This window comes from Natrix helvetica, assembly GCF_964273705.1.
Source record: "Natrix helvetica genome assembly, chromosome: 7".
NCBI lineage: Eukaryota > Metazoa > Chordata > Lepidosauria > Squamata > Natricidae > Natrix > Natrix helvetica.
This window is the reverse complement of record NC_138558.1, coordinates 21,113,538-21,127,629: the sequence shown is the minus strand read 5'-3', so window position 1 is coordinate 21,127,629 and position 14,092 is coordinate 21,113,538. Positions and strand designations below refer to the sequence as shown.

At 41.7% G+C, this 14,092-nt stretch overlaps 1 protein-coding gene across 2 annotated transcripts in view; it reads left to right on the top strand.

The window, feature by feature from the left end:
• Positions 1-14,092, top strand: part of PPP3CA (protein phosphatase 3 catalytic subunit alpha) — a 222,687-nt gene that overhangs the window by 83,101 nt on the left and 125,494 nt on the right. For both annotated transcript variants that reach the window (XM_081959078.1, XM_081959079.1), the window contains exon 2: positions 13,467-13,667. In XM_081959078.1, the coding sequence (XP_081815204.1) occupies positions 13,467-13,667 (201 nt within the window). The remainder of the gene's footprint in view (positions 1-13,466; positions 13,668-14,092) is intronic.

Sequence of the window (14,092 nt, the reverse complement as noted above, 5' to 3'; positions counted from 1 at the left end):
GCGACCAAGGCCGTCTCTGTGCTGTGCCCAGGGCGAAAGCCGGACTGGCGCGGGTCTAGATAATCATTCTCCTCCAGATGTCGTGGAAACTGAGAAGCCACCACACTCTCTACAACCTCACCAAAAAGGGAAGGTTGGAGACAGGACGATAATTGGCCAGCTCCGTAGGGTCCAGGGAAGGCTTCTTGAGCAAGGGTCTCACCACCGCCTCTTTCAAGGCGGCCGGGAGAGACCCCTCACCCAACGAAGCGTTCACTAGGCCCAGGAGCCAGTCGAGTGTAACCTCCCAGGATGCCAGTACAAGCCAGGAGGGACACGGGTCCAGCAAACATGTGGTAGGTCGCAGTCGTCCACGCAATCTGTCCAAATCCTCGATGACAACCAAGTCAAACTCCTCCCAAAAAGGTTTCTCAAGACTCGCCACTGGCGTCTCGACTGGGCCACTGAAGGGGACCCAATCCTTCCGGATTTGAGCGACTTTATCCTGCAGATATTTCCCAAACTCCTCTGCCCTACCCTGTAAAGGGGCCTCCCGCGGCCTCTGAAACAGAAGGGAGCGGGACACCCGAAACAGGGCGGCAGGGCGGTTCTCTGCGGATGCAATGAGAGCGGCACAATATTGACGTTTGCCGTTCTCAATGCCACTAGGTACGTCCTTAAATGGGCTCGTACCTGTGCTCGGTCAAATTCGGATCGGGAGGATCTCCAACGACTCTCTAGGCATCTCTTGCGGCGCTTCATCACCCTTAGCTCCTCGGTGAACCAAGGAGCCAGGGTGGATCGTTGCCGCCGGAGAGGCCGCAAAGGCGCCACCCGGTTCAAGGCCCCGGTAGTCGCATTATTCCACGCGGCCACCAGGTCCTCTACCCGAGGGCGGGTCAGGGCTCCAGGAGGTGGCCCAAGCTCCATCTGGAACCTGTCTGGTTCCATCAAGCGCCTGGGGTGGAACCATCTAGTGTTTTCCGGTTCCGCCTCCCCGCAGCGAGGGGTAGCACCAGGGAAGTCAAGTCGGAGGAGTGAGTGATCTGACCATGACAGAGGAGTGATGGTTAAATTCACTCCTCCCAGATCACTCAACCACTGGCGAGAGACAAAAACAAGGTCCAGAGTGTGTCCTCCCTCGTGTGTCGGGCCCTGAATCATTTGAGTCAGGTCCATGGCTATCATGGAAGCCATGAACTCCCGAACCCCCTCTGATGCTTCTCCCACCGACGGCAGGTTAAAATCCCCCATCACTAAAAGTTTGGGGGTCTCAACCGCCACCGATGAGATCAGCTCGAGGAGCTCAGGCAGGGTCGCTGATGTATGGCGGGGAGCCAGGTATACTATCAGCAGGCCCAACTGCCTCCCAGGGCCCCATTTCACAACAAGGGATTCACATCCGGACGTCTGTGGCACAGTGGACTCCCTCGGCTCTAAGTCCTCCCGGATAATCACTGCTACCCCACCGCCCCTTCCCCGGGCCCGGGGCTGGTGAAATGCTTGGTAACCTGGTGGGCACATTTCCACGAGGGGTAACCCTCCCTCGTGGCCCAACCAGGTTTCCGTTATTCCCGCGAGGTCCGGCTCCCCCTCCAAAATTAGATCATGAATGAGGGGGGTCTTATTGACAACGGACCTCGCATTGCATAACAACAGCCTCAGGCCCTGGGCCTGCAGATCCTGACCACCTAGAACGCGGGGGTTGGTACAAGCGACCGGGTGTAACCAGCACCCACGGTCTCCCAACCGACTGCGAGTTGTTAATCTGTCCTCGTGTCTGCCCCTCCCTACGACTGTTGGAATCAAGGAGCCCTGTATAGGAATGATATCCTCTCCCCCCTCCTCCTCTCTGCTCCTTCTGCTCAAGACCCCATCTGGTGACCTGGCTCTGTCCTCGGTCCTGATCTGACCCACCCACCCCCCAACCCCTAAACCCCTAAAAGAATTTAAAAAACATTTAACTAAAAACCCCCTAAGTCTCCGCTTCCTCCACCTCTCGGGATTAATGAATCCGTCATCAAGGTGGGCCCTTGAAAGGGCGGAGGGCCACACCTGCGAGAGGGGGGATTCCCGCAGGAGGATTAGGTCTAGCCTAGAGTACATATGCTGTTAAAAATTCATCAGGGCCTAGGCTCTGTGCTGCAGATGGTGTGGTCATACGCCATAGTCCAATAAAATTGAAAAAGCCGGGTTCCGGTGCAAAGAGAATCGGACTACCTGTATGCATTATTTTGCTCTGATTGGACACGTATTGTTGAAGCATGTTGAAGCATGTTGAATCCAGTGTGTTTGTTGTATTTAGCATACTTTTGAGCTCTTAAGTGAGATGGAAATTGGAACATCTGCAGTTCATAATAGCCAACAAAGATTCATAATGCCTTATAGACTTATAAACTGAATTTTCAGTACTTGCTACATCTAGGGTACTAGGAAACCCTGTTTAAAGAGGTGGGGCATATTGTATCTAGGGTAACTTTTGAAATCTAAGCATGTGGGGACTCCTGGAAGGGGTGGGGCAGGAAGGGGCGGGGCCAGCCAACAATTTGACAACCAGTTCGGTTGAACCGGCCGAATCCCACCACTGCCCCTGCTCAAGCAGGAAACCCTATACCACTTTCGATCAGTTATACATTTGTAGACTCATTAATATGACACATTAAACTTGGTTAGCCTTAGTTTGGAGACGGAGAACTTAAGACCGGGTCTGTGACTACATAGTGCCATCTTAAGTTTTTTAAAAAATATGCAAGTGCTTCTTTGGTGAAAACAGTTTTGGTATGTTTGGTTTGTGTTCATTTTGGCGGATTAGCATATTATCCAACTCATTCCTTGGGATTAGTTTATGACTCAGGCTTTTTTTTTTTTCAGCTAAAAAAAAATGGGCTGAATGTTTTGTAAATATTGTGTAGCCAATGTGTAATACTTACTGGGAGTGAGTTTGGAGGTCATATAATTTTTTAAAATAAATATACTGTAAAAATGACTTTAATTGCATGAAAGAAATTTTAAAAAATAATAAAAAATAATACTTCAGCTCACTTTTTCTAAGCCAATTATCATTATTTTTTAAAAATTAGAATTTTGTTGTGACTGTTTCTTGCAAAAGTTACATAAAAATATAAGGTGTTCCTTACATGTGTAGAAAGTATAGTATAAATTGTGTGTAACTGAATTGTTTGCCATTAGGAGTTGGGGTACTGATAAATTTTCAAACAAAATCTAATTACTTCTAAGAACTAACTTTTAACTAAAGTTAAAACCTTACAAAAATGAAAGCTGATACAGATAAGAGCATACAGAGAAATATTTATAATAATATATTGTGATAGTGACCCTTTGCTTTCAATTGCTTATCCATGTGGTTCACTCAGTATCATCCATGAATTTGTTTCACAAAATGATGCACTTTATTTGTTATAAAAGTTAGTTATTAAATTTGTCCAGTCATCTATCTTAAATGCATGATTATGGGTGCATGACTATGGGTGTAACAAACTATAGCTATCTGTTTCCCCATATTCTTAGACCTTATCAATTTACTTTCAAAAACAGATTATGTCACAATTTTTTCTTGTTATATGAGAACATTAGGAAAAGACATTCTGAATCAGACCAAAGGTCTATTTAACTCAAGAGTTTGTTTTCACATTTTCACATTCATTGCAGAATATTTCCCAACCAGATGATTTTGGGAAGCAAAACATCTTATTTATCTTGCAAATGTAATGTATTTGATTTAGGCGTTGCCTATCTCCTATGACTTTGGTAGCTATAGGTGGGAATGAGGGGGAATTCACAGTATAACACTGGAATGCCATTCAAAAACGATTAACCAAAAGATAATTGAAAAAAATCTCACTCAAAAACACATTTTTTGACATTAGAGATAATAAAAAATGTAAAGGTAAAAGATTTCCATGGCACATATGTGCTAGTCTTTCCCGACTCTAGGGGGCGGTGCTCATCTCCATTTCAAAGCCGAAGAGCCAGTGCTGTCCAAAGATGTCTCTGTGGTCATGCGGCCGGCATGATTAAACGCCAAAGGCGCACAGCTGTTACCTTCCCCACCAAATGGTTCCTATTTTTCTACTTGCATTTTTACATGCTTTTGAACTGCTACTTTGACAGAAGCTGGGACAAGTAACAGGAGCTCACTCCGTTACGCGGCACTAGGAATTCAAACAGTCAACCGTTCTGATCAACAAGCTCAGTATCTTAGCTACTGAGCCCCATTTAGAGATAATAGTGTCATTTAATTAAGTTATTTAATTAACTTATTAATTAATTAACCTGTGAGCTAAACAAGGGGATCTAGGAGGAAAGAAAAGAAAAACAATTTTTTAAAAGAGGAATTGTAAAAACTAAAGTTATTTATGGTTATTAGTTATTAATTAAATGGTAGTATTATCACTTAATTAATAACTAATAACCATAAATAGCCTTAATTTTTTAAAATTCCTCTTTTAAAATTTTTTATTTTTTCTTTCTTCTTAAATCTTCTTAAATCCTCTTCTTGCTTAGCTTATAATTAACCCTAGATTCTATTAATGAATTATGACAGTTCTTTAGTAAAACTTCTTTTAATTTGCATCACATTTCTTCTGAATAACATAAATGGCTAAACAAGAAAATGAACAAATAACAGAATTCAGTTGACTTATCAAAGGGTCTCCGTACTTGTTTTTGCTTTATTGAGGATTAAACTTTTTCATTCCATTGTCATTTGCATCTGATTTTCCCTCTACAGCTCTTGATTTGTGAATGCCTTTTAAGTAACGATGGAGACTATATGCATTTTATAAACTGGAATCTAGCCTACGAAAACAGTAGCAACAAGTAACATCTTCAAGGTGCTTTTTCTTTCTGTAATTAAGAAAAGGTTGCAGTCCATCAAGAAATTGTAGATTTTAAGAGTTTTCACTTAGAAAAGTGGGCTTTGGCTATGCATTTAATAAGAATCCTTAGTGCCCTCTTTTGGTGATGGTATGAATTACATGTTTTATTAGAGACCCGTTGTAATAATTTCTGTTTAAATAGTTTTCTATTGCTCTATGGAAATTTTTGGCTATCCACTTCACTTTCATGTAACTCTGGTCATTGTATATCATTAAAACACAACAACCACACCCTTCCACTATTAAAACCAATTAAAAAGCAGTTAAACACCCCATGCATATGTTCAAAATAAACAGTATTACCATCATGCAATGGGTGAGAAATGGTCAACTCTAGTTTACTTTCTTTTTTACTTTGAGCTAATTAATTGCAGCTGCAAAATGTGTATTAAATAGCCAGTCTGAATATTTAGTCATTTCTATTGTATTCAGTTTATGAAACATGTTTAGTTTTTTTTAAGGACTCAAACATACTGCGTAAATCCAGATTGCTTGTTAGAATTCTTCAGCTTGAATTCTAAATATTCTTCAGTTCTTCTCCCCAGTTCTACAATTAAATGAGAATTAAATATAATTATTTCTTCACTTAAACAAAAACAAAACAATTTATAGTTGATTTATAGTTCACTTAAAAAAAAGAATATGGGTGAAATAATAGGAAAAGTAGTTGCAGTTTTCATATTTTGTAAATCAAATCAAGAAAGTGAAAACAATTTAAAAGAACAAAGTTCTCATGAGCAATAGGGATTCCAGACTTTGATATTGATGTTTTTTTAGTTCAGCTCCAGTTACGTGACTTATTTGGCCTTGGTTTTTTTAGAATGATTTTTAATTGTGTTCAGGCTATATAAAAATTGTCTCTGAAGTGCCCCAAACTGGTGTTAAATAGATTATGGGGGTTTTGCCATTTCTTCTAATATTATGTTTGGGAAGAGAATGGGAGTGCAACTCATACTAATTTCTTAATTATGGCAAAATATTAAGGAAATGGAGCAGGCCGAATTGGTGAAGAAAAGGACATGATGAGAATGAGGATGAAAGAGACTAAAGCAGTGATGGCTAACTTTTTTCGGACCGTGTGCCAAAAGCGGGAGGAGCACACGGGGGTTGTATGCGGGTGTGCCCACACCCATAATGCTATGTGTGTGACCTCCCATGCGCATGCACGTGTGATACCCTCCCCCCCTGCTTTTGGCCCGATATGGACCCATTTTTACCATCCATAGGCTCCAGAGGCTTTCTGGAGCCTGGGGAGGGAGAAAAAGCCTTCCCCCCCGGAGGCCCTCTGGAGGCTTCAGGAGGCTTCCCTCAAGGCTCCAGAGAGCGAAAAACGGCCCTATGGACAAAGTGGAAGTCCATTCCCGAACTTCCAATTTGTGCACTGGGTAGTTTTTCGCCCTCAGGGAAGCCTCCGGAGGGTGAAAAATGGACTCAAGAGAAAACCGAAGTCAGCTGGCCAGCACACGCATGCACGCTGGAGCTGACAGGGCAACGCCTCACGTGCCCTAACAAATGGCTCCGTGTGCCACTTGTGGCACACGTGCCATAGGTTCGCCATGACGGGACTAAAGCTTTCTTTGTGTCAATATAGTTTAGCTAATTCTGCTTTTCCTAATTTGTGCCCTCTAGATGTTGTGGAATGATAGCGCTCTTAACCCCCCGCTGGCATATTTAAAATGGCCAGAGTAGACAATAATGAAATGCAGTATTTAGCACTGCACTTGTACGTGAATAATCGGATATACGTCTGAATCATTTGTATATATATTCATGAAAAGAAAAAGGATTGCCCTTCTTTGTAGTGGGAGCTTAATAGAAGCTAGACTATAATTGTTAAAATGTCAGGAAGTTGGAGAGTACAATAGCACACGATCCAAGATTGGTACTGTGTTCGCCTCTGCTGGCACTGCAGCGGCTGGTTAATTAAGAACTTTATTCCCAAAGCTATGCTGAGAACATTGATATTGCTGGCACCATCAGCACTAAACCAAAAGATGAAGCATTTCTCTTGCATTGAGCAATTGTACTTCTTTGTCAATAGTTTTTAGAAAACTATTAGCAGAAAATTATGAAGCAAGCCAAGATTTACAAGAGTGACCTTTTGCCTGGAAATTGCTTTTTCTGCTTTCGAGTTTCCTAACTTGTTGAAAGCCCAGTTCCATTCTCTACCAAAATTGTGTCCTCCTTTCCCTCCTAAATATTGCTTAGAATAAACACATAATCATCTTCAAGATCATAAGAATTGTGAAAAGCTGGTATTTCCCATAGACATTGCCTGTTTAGGTTTTGGATTAGAAAGAATCTCTCAGAATAAAACAAACTAATGTTCTGGATACAGGAAGATATTCCGAAGTACATATTATTCACTATATTAATACCTTTAGGAGAATAGCAATAGCACTTAGACTTATGGCTTATATATTGCATGACTTTACAAATAATATGGACTCTTTTGTAAACAGCTTTGTAAAAAAAAAAACCACCACATACATTTAGGGGATTGACTTCCCGTTTCTGACGCTTTTATTCCTCTGCAAATGATACTTTTTTCAACTTCACTTTTAGGATGCTGGAGAATTTCTTTGAGCTTTTTGAGGTTATTGTTGCAATGTGACAGAGGGTATTGGTGATGTTTTTCTTGTTACACATATTTCTGTCATTCTGCAGCTGGATAGAAATTTTGGCATTTGAAGAGAGAGACACCTACCCTACACTATGAGAGAATAAAATCAAGTCAATCTTTATCACAGCCATAGATCAACATCGTGGTGGGATTCAGCCGGTTTATACCGATTTGGGTGAACTGTAATTCTGGTGAGCAGTTGGCCCTACCCACCCACCCCGCCCCTTTCGTGTCCTATATTTCCCGGGTTTTTAGCTCAGCTGATTTGTGTGGCACAGCGAATTGTCTCACAACAGCTGTTTTAGTCATTGGTGCTCCCCAAATCAGTTGTTAAGCCAGTTGCCTCCCACCACTGATCAACAGATAACATGAGACAATTTTAATAACGATTGAAAGTAGTTTAGTTACAAGACCCCCTTGAATGAGAAAGAACGAGTGAAGGAGGTGTAACTGCTCAGCCTACTGAAGACACCAGACTGACTATTAGACTTTTCCCCCTTTTACTTGTTGGATGTCATATTTCAATGTGCATATATTTTTATGAATACATTTATGGAATACCTTTCTTGCACAACTTCTTGATTGGCCCATCTAGTGATTTTAATAGCTCTTTCATATAATACTTTTAAGATCATGCCATTTATGGGAAGAATGAAACTGAATCAAAAACCATTTGTTAGGTATGTAAGTATATTTATTTTATTATTTATTTCTTAGCTCTTATAGACCGCCCCCTCTCCCGAAAGGGACTCGGGGCGGTGTACAGTCCATATCAAAATACATCATAAATAACTATAAAATTTAAACAAGTAAAATTATTAAGTAGATAGATACATAAATATATAAGATATATAAATATATAAAAATATATATTAAAATATATAAAAATATATAGATATATAAATATATAAAAGATCATACCATTCAGGCGTGGGGTTCTATGGGTTCGGACCGGTTTGGGTGAACCGGTAGCTCCGACAATCAGCTGGGAGCGAACCGGTTCCCTCTGACAATGAAGTGGGCCTCCCCGACCCTGCGCTTTGCTCACCTATATCTTCTCAGTTGAGTCGCACAGCAGATTGGATTGCAGCATCTCAGCTGATTCCTTCCCCAGCAGTAATGCCGAAGGTACTTTTTCTCAAAACTGTGCATGCACGCGCTGTTCATGTCAGGCACGTGTGCAAGTGAAGTGAGTTTGTTAACAACAAACTCCAGTTGTTAAACGAGTAGGACCCCTCTGATACTATTCAGAGTAGATAGTATCACTGTGGTGTTCCAGAACACCCCTGAAATGTTCCATTTCTTCTTTAGACCTTTCTGATCTGGTCATTTTGGGAGTCGTCTAGTAATTTTTGGAAGTTAAGTCTTCCTCCAAGAAGCAGGTCATATTATTGAAGGTGTAATATGTCAAAAACCAGAACTGCTTGGGGACAGGTCCACATCCAAGAATAATTTCATATGACCCATTATGGCTTGGTGGATAACTTACGGAAAACCACTAGACGTCCCAGAGAATGACCGGATCAGCATCGTCTGGAGAGAATCTCTTAAAGTTCTCTGGTATTTGTAGTTCAAATTCCTTGTTGTTGTGAACGAAGAGGAAAATAGCATATGAAATACCTCCTTCAGACAGTCTTTTCCATACAATTCAGACCACTCCATCTGTAGTTTAGGTAATGAGTGTTCAGCTTTCAATGGGAGGAAGAAGATATACTTTAATATTTACGAATTCAGGTACTCCTTGATTAAGAAATTGCAGTATACTGTGAGATGAATAAATTATATAGGTCTGTGTAAACTGTTGATGTACTAATTCTCAGTCCTCCTCAGACATTTTCATTCATTTTTCTATAATCTGAAGTATCCACAGGAGCAGCTGTTTGAATCAATATAATTAATTACCCTGCAGCTGGCAAGATAGTTTCTAATGCCACTCTAATTTAGCAGTATGGGGAAAAGGGGTTAAGCTGGGATAACCTTCCTGTTGATCCTTGAAACTGACCGGATCCTCCCTCTTTAATCTGGAGGCAAGAAAGTAAAAAATATATAGTATTAAATGAGGTTTGCAAAGCTTATCTCTACTACGTGATAGTACCTTAAACCTTTTTTTTAGCATCATCTGAAATTTCAGATGGCACATTCACATATCCATATTAGGAATGTGTACAAAAAAGTCATTTTTATTTTTGAGTTAAGAACGTGACATTTCAGTTTTATTGTAACAAAACTCAAAATATTATAAATGTTCTAATTATATTTTAAAAATGAAAATTCAGAGCAAGCTCTTTGCTCCTCTCCTTCTCAACTTATGGCTCAAAGAATAGATGCAATAGTGCTTAATGCACCCTGTAACCCAGGGCTTTCAAACTCCCGGCCTGCGGGCTGGATGTGTCATGCGCTGGCCATGCCCACACCCGGTTTAATGAAGGGGGGAGGGGAAGTATTGATATGTCACGTGACACCGCTGTGATGACATGAGTTTGACACCCCTGCTGTAACCAATGGAATAATTTGTCAAAATATCAGTCAAAGAGATTATTTTAAAATATCCACGACAGCTTCAGACGGCATCCAACATGCATTTTTCAAATGAGGTCAACACGATTTTTTTGTAGTACATATGAGTCTACTGAGGACGTGGTGGCTCAGTGGCGAAGACGCTGAGCTTGTCAATCAGATGGTCGGCAGTTCAGCTGTTCGAATCCCTAGGGCCCTGTAATGGATTGAGCTCCTGTTACTTGTCCCAGCTTCTGCCAATTTAGCAGTTCGAAAGCATGTAAAAATGTAAGTAGAAAAATAGGGACCACTTTGGTGGGAAGGTAACAGCATTTTGTGCACCTTCGACATTTAGTCATGACGGCCATATCACCACGGAGACGTCTTTGGACAACGCTGGCTCTTTGGCTTTGAAACAGAGATGAGCACCACTGCCTAGTTTTCAATGACTAGCACATAGTACCTGCGAGGGGAACCCTTACCTTTACCTTATGAGTATACTGGTGGTGTCTCTAATCCTAACCTCAAATTTATTTTTGTGACAATTGGTGGTTATTCTAAAAAGCTGCAGCTTCTTTAAGGAGGTAATGACATGGGTGCGATCTCAGATCTCCTTCAGTCTCCTTCCATAAGTCTATTCACCTTTTAGTTTTCCCTGAAAATGATGCTGAAAGGTGAATGCTGTATTGTTGGTTGCTGTTTTAGACACCCAGTTTGCAGGTCTGATCAGCTGATGAAGCATGGTTTGAGGTTTTGTTATGTTTCTTGTTTTTGATTCTCTAGGATTAGCGCCCCAAAAGCCAAAAGGCTGCGGCTTTATTTCATAGGATGTTTAGTTTCACTTGATCCCGAATGCAAAGGAAGAGAGAAGGCTGCTTTCCCAAAGTTGTAGAACATTTTGGTTTTGATTCGGGTTTTGGTTTCTTTTTTGTTTATTTGTTTGATTGATTGATTTTACCTACTTGTAATGCATCAGTGCCGTTTTGAAAGTAGCTCTGTATGATTGACAGGGTGTATCCAATAACAACTGCAGGGGGAAACATCCTGTTGTAAGTCTAATAGGCATGGAAAGAACAGCATGGGTAGTTGTCTAATTGGGACCAGAATCTCTACTGCTAAGCAGTGAGGCTTAGTGAAATGCATATGACTCTATTACCAACCATACCATTATTAATTCAGGATCTCACACATATCCTTTCTTCTTCTTCTTCTTCTTCTTCTTCTTCTTCTTCTTCTTCTTCTGCTTCTGCTTCTGCTTCTGCTTCTGCTTCTGCTTCTGCTTCTCCTCCTCCTCCTCCTCCTCCTCCTCCTCCTCCTCCTCCTCCTCCTCCTCCTCCTCCTCCTCCTCCTCCTTCCATATCCATCATCGGATGTTGCCAATCATGTTGGCAATCCTATTTTTATCAACAGCCGTACAAAAAAATGCTGCTGAGTTTTATCCAAACCAGTCCCTTAGATTCTGAAGCCATGATGTTCTTCTTCAGCTTGGATCTCATTTGTCTTCAATCTTTCCCTGGAGGATTAAATGAAGTAGGCATATTTTTCTGGGGTGTTGCGTCACATGTCCAATCTTCTGCGCTTCAACTTCAACTCCCCACCTCCAATTGCTTATCACCATCTCGGCCCTTTCAGCCATCCTGCATTCCCCTCTACTGTCCTGCACTCTGCCTGCACTCCTTCCACCCTGCACCCTACGGCCCTATCCTCTGTCTTGCATCATTGCTGCCCCCTATTGACCTTCTATGTTTTCTTCCTTCTGCTATTGATCAGGCAAGCCTGCCCTGGCTCTTTGGGAGGAAGCTGCTGGCTACATGAGCCCCCCCCAAGTTTATTTATTTATTTATTTTATTTGTCAACAAGTACAAGGAAACAAGTATGAAAACACATGAAAAAATGGCACAAATAAACGGATATAAATAGGCAAAACATAGCCATAAACACATAAAAAGAGTGCGTATAAATGGGACAGCAGGACAGGAATGGTAGGCACGCTGGTGCGCTTATGCACGCCCCCTTAGGGACCTCTTAAGAAATGCGTAAAGTCAAAGGTAGACAGCTTAAGATAAAAGGTATGGGGGTTAGAGGAACTAACAACAGGATCAGGTAGAGTGTTCCACACATTTACTACTCTATTGCTGAAATCATTTTTCCTGCAATCAAGATTAGAACAAATTACATTTAGTTTGTATCTATTGATAGCTCTTGTGTTATTGCAGTTGAAGTAAAAGTAGTCATTAACAGGTAGGACGTTATGGCAGATTATCTTGTGCACTAAGCTCAGGTCGGAATGTAGACGGCGTAGTTCAAGATTATCCAGGCCTAAAATTCCAAGCCTAGTGGTATATGTAATTTTATTACGAGCAGAGGGGTTGATACTCTTCTTGTAAAATACTTCTGGACCCTCTCTAATGTTTTAATGTCTGAAATGCAGTGTGGGTTTCAGGCAGTTGCGTGTGGCCAAGGCCTCATTGGCCAGCAACTGCCTCATGAAGGACCAAACCAGGCTTGCCTCATCAGCTGTGGGAGGAAGAAGATGGCAAAGGTCAGCCGGAGGCAGCAGGGGTGCAGAAAAGCAGGGCATTGGGTGCAGCAGGGACAGCTGAGTCCAAAGCAGCTAAAATGGCAGAAATGGGGTGGGAGGGGGGTTGAAGGTAGCCACGTGAGGGAAGTTGAAGAACATCCCGCATTAGTAAATGTGGACAGGCTGCTCAGCACCTGCATTTTCATCATGTGACTGCGGGGGATTGAAATTCCTATAACCTCAAGGATCAGGCATACATATTCGTTCAGCACCATCACAATTTCAGACAGTTCTAGAACAAGTGAGGCCTGCCTGTAATGGAGAATTCAGAATAGCTTTACAAGTGTTTTCTTGGTTATGAACACCGTATTTGGTAGTTCTTCTTCTTCTTCTTCTTCTTCTTCTTCTTCTTCTTCTTCTTCTTCTTCTTCTTCTTCTTCTTCTTCTTCTTCTTCTTCTTCTTCTTCTCCTCCTCCTCCTCCTCCTCCTCCTCCTCCTCCTCCTCCTCCTCCTCCTCCTCTTCATCTTCTTCCTCCTCTTCTTCTTCCTCCTCCTCTTCCTCCTCCTCCTCCTCTTCTTCTTCCTCCTCCTCTTCTTCTTTTTCCTCCTCTTCCTCTTCTTCTTCCTCTTCCTCTTTTAGAACGATATTCAGATGAAATGTTCATCGTTTTAAAAAATCCAAACAAACAATGAAGATCCATACTGCTTGATATATATATTTTTTAGGGTGGGGAAATTAGCTAGCTACAAGTAATTGCTAGAAATAGCAACATAGCTCTTAAGAAGCTTGCTAACAGCATCAGGAAATACTTTGCTGCATTGCAATCTAGTAAGTACAAAGCCTTTTTCGAAGCCAGAGCACTGATCAGTAATGGAGATAAAACATTGCTTTTTATTGAGACCAAGGGGTTTTCTTGGTGCATTGAATCCATTATCTTTGTTCTTGCAGCTGTCCCATTTCCTCCAAGCCATCGGCTCACAGCGAAGGAAGTGTTTGACAATGATGGAAAACCCCGAGTGGATATCCTAAAGGCACACCTTATGAAGGAAGGAAGGCTGGAAGAAAGTGTTGCTTTGAGAATAATAACAGAGGGTGCTTCGATTCTGCGCCAGGAAAAAAATTTGCTGGATATAGATGCCCCAGTTACTGGTAAGTACAAATAAACACTGAAGCGGTAACAGGAAATCTTGTCTATCATAATTATGAAATGTTTGGTTTAGGGCATAATAAGCCATTACTAAAATGTTGCTTCACTACATGTTATATTGTACAAACTGCAGCAGGATGTCTCATATATTATGTTAGCGGTAAGTAGTCTTTGAGGGGTTGGGGTCTGCACCTCAGTGTCCTGATTGTTGGTCAGGCTATAGTAGACATTCCTGCCACACAGTGAAATTATCAGAAAGGGTAGGTAGCATCCTTTCTCATGATTTTGGGGGCAGGATCCAAAGAGCAGAGATGAGAACAGAGACTTTCACTTTAATCTCTAGTCAGAATAGAGCTGGAAGGGATCTTGGATGTCTTCTAGTTCCCCTCCTCAAGCCGGAGGCCCTATATCAGTGATGGTTAAAACT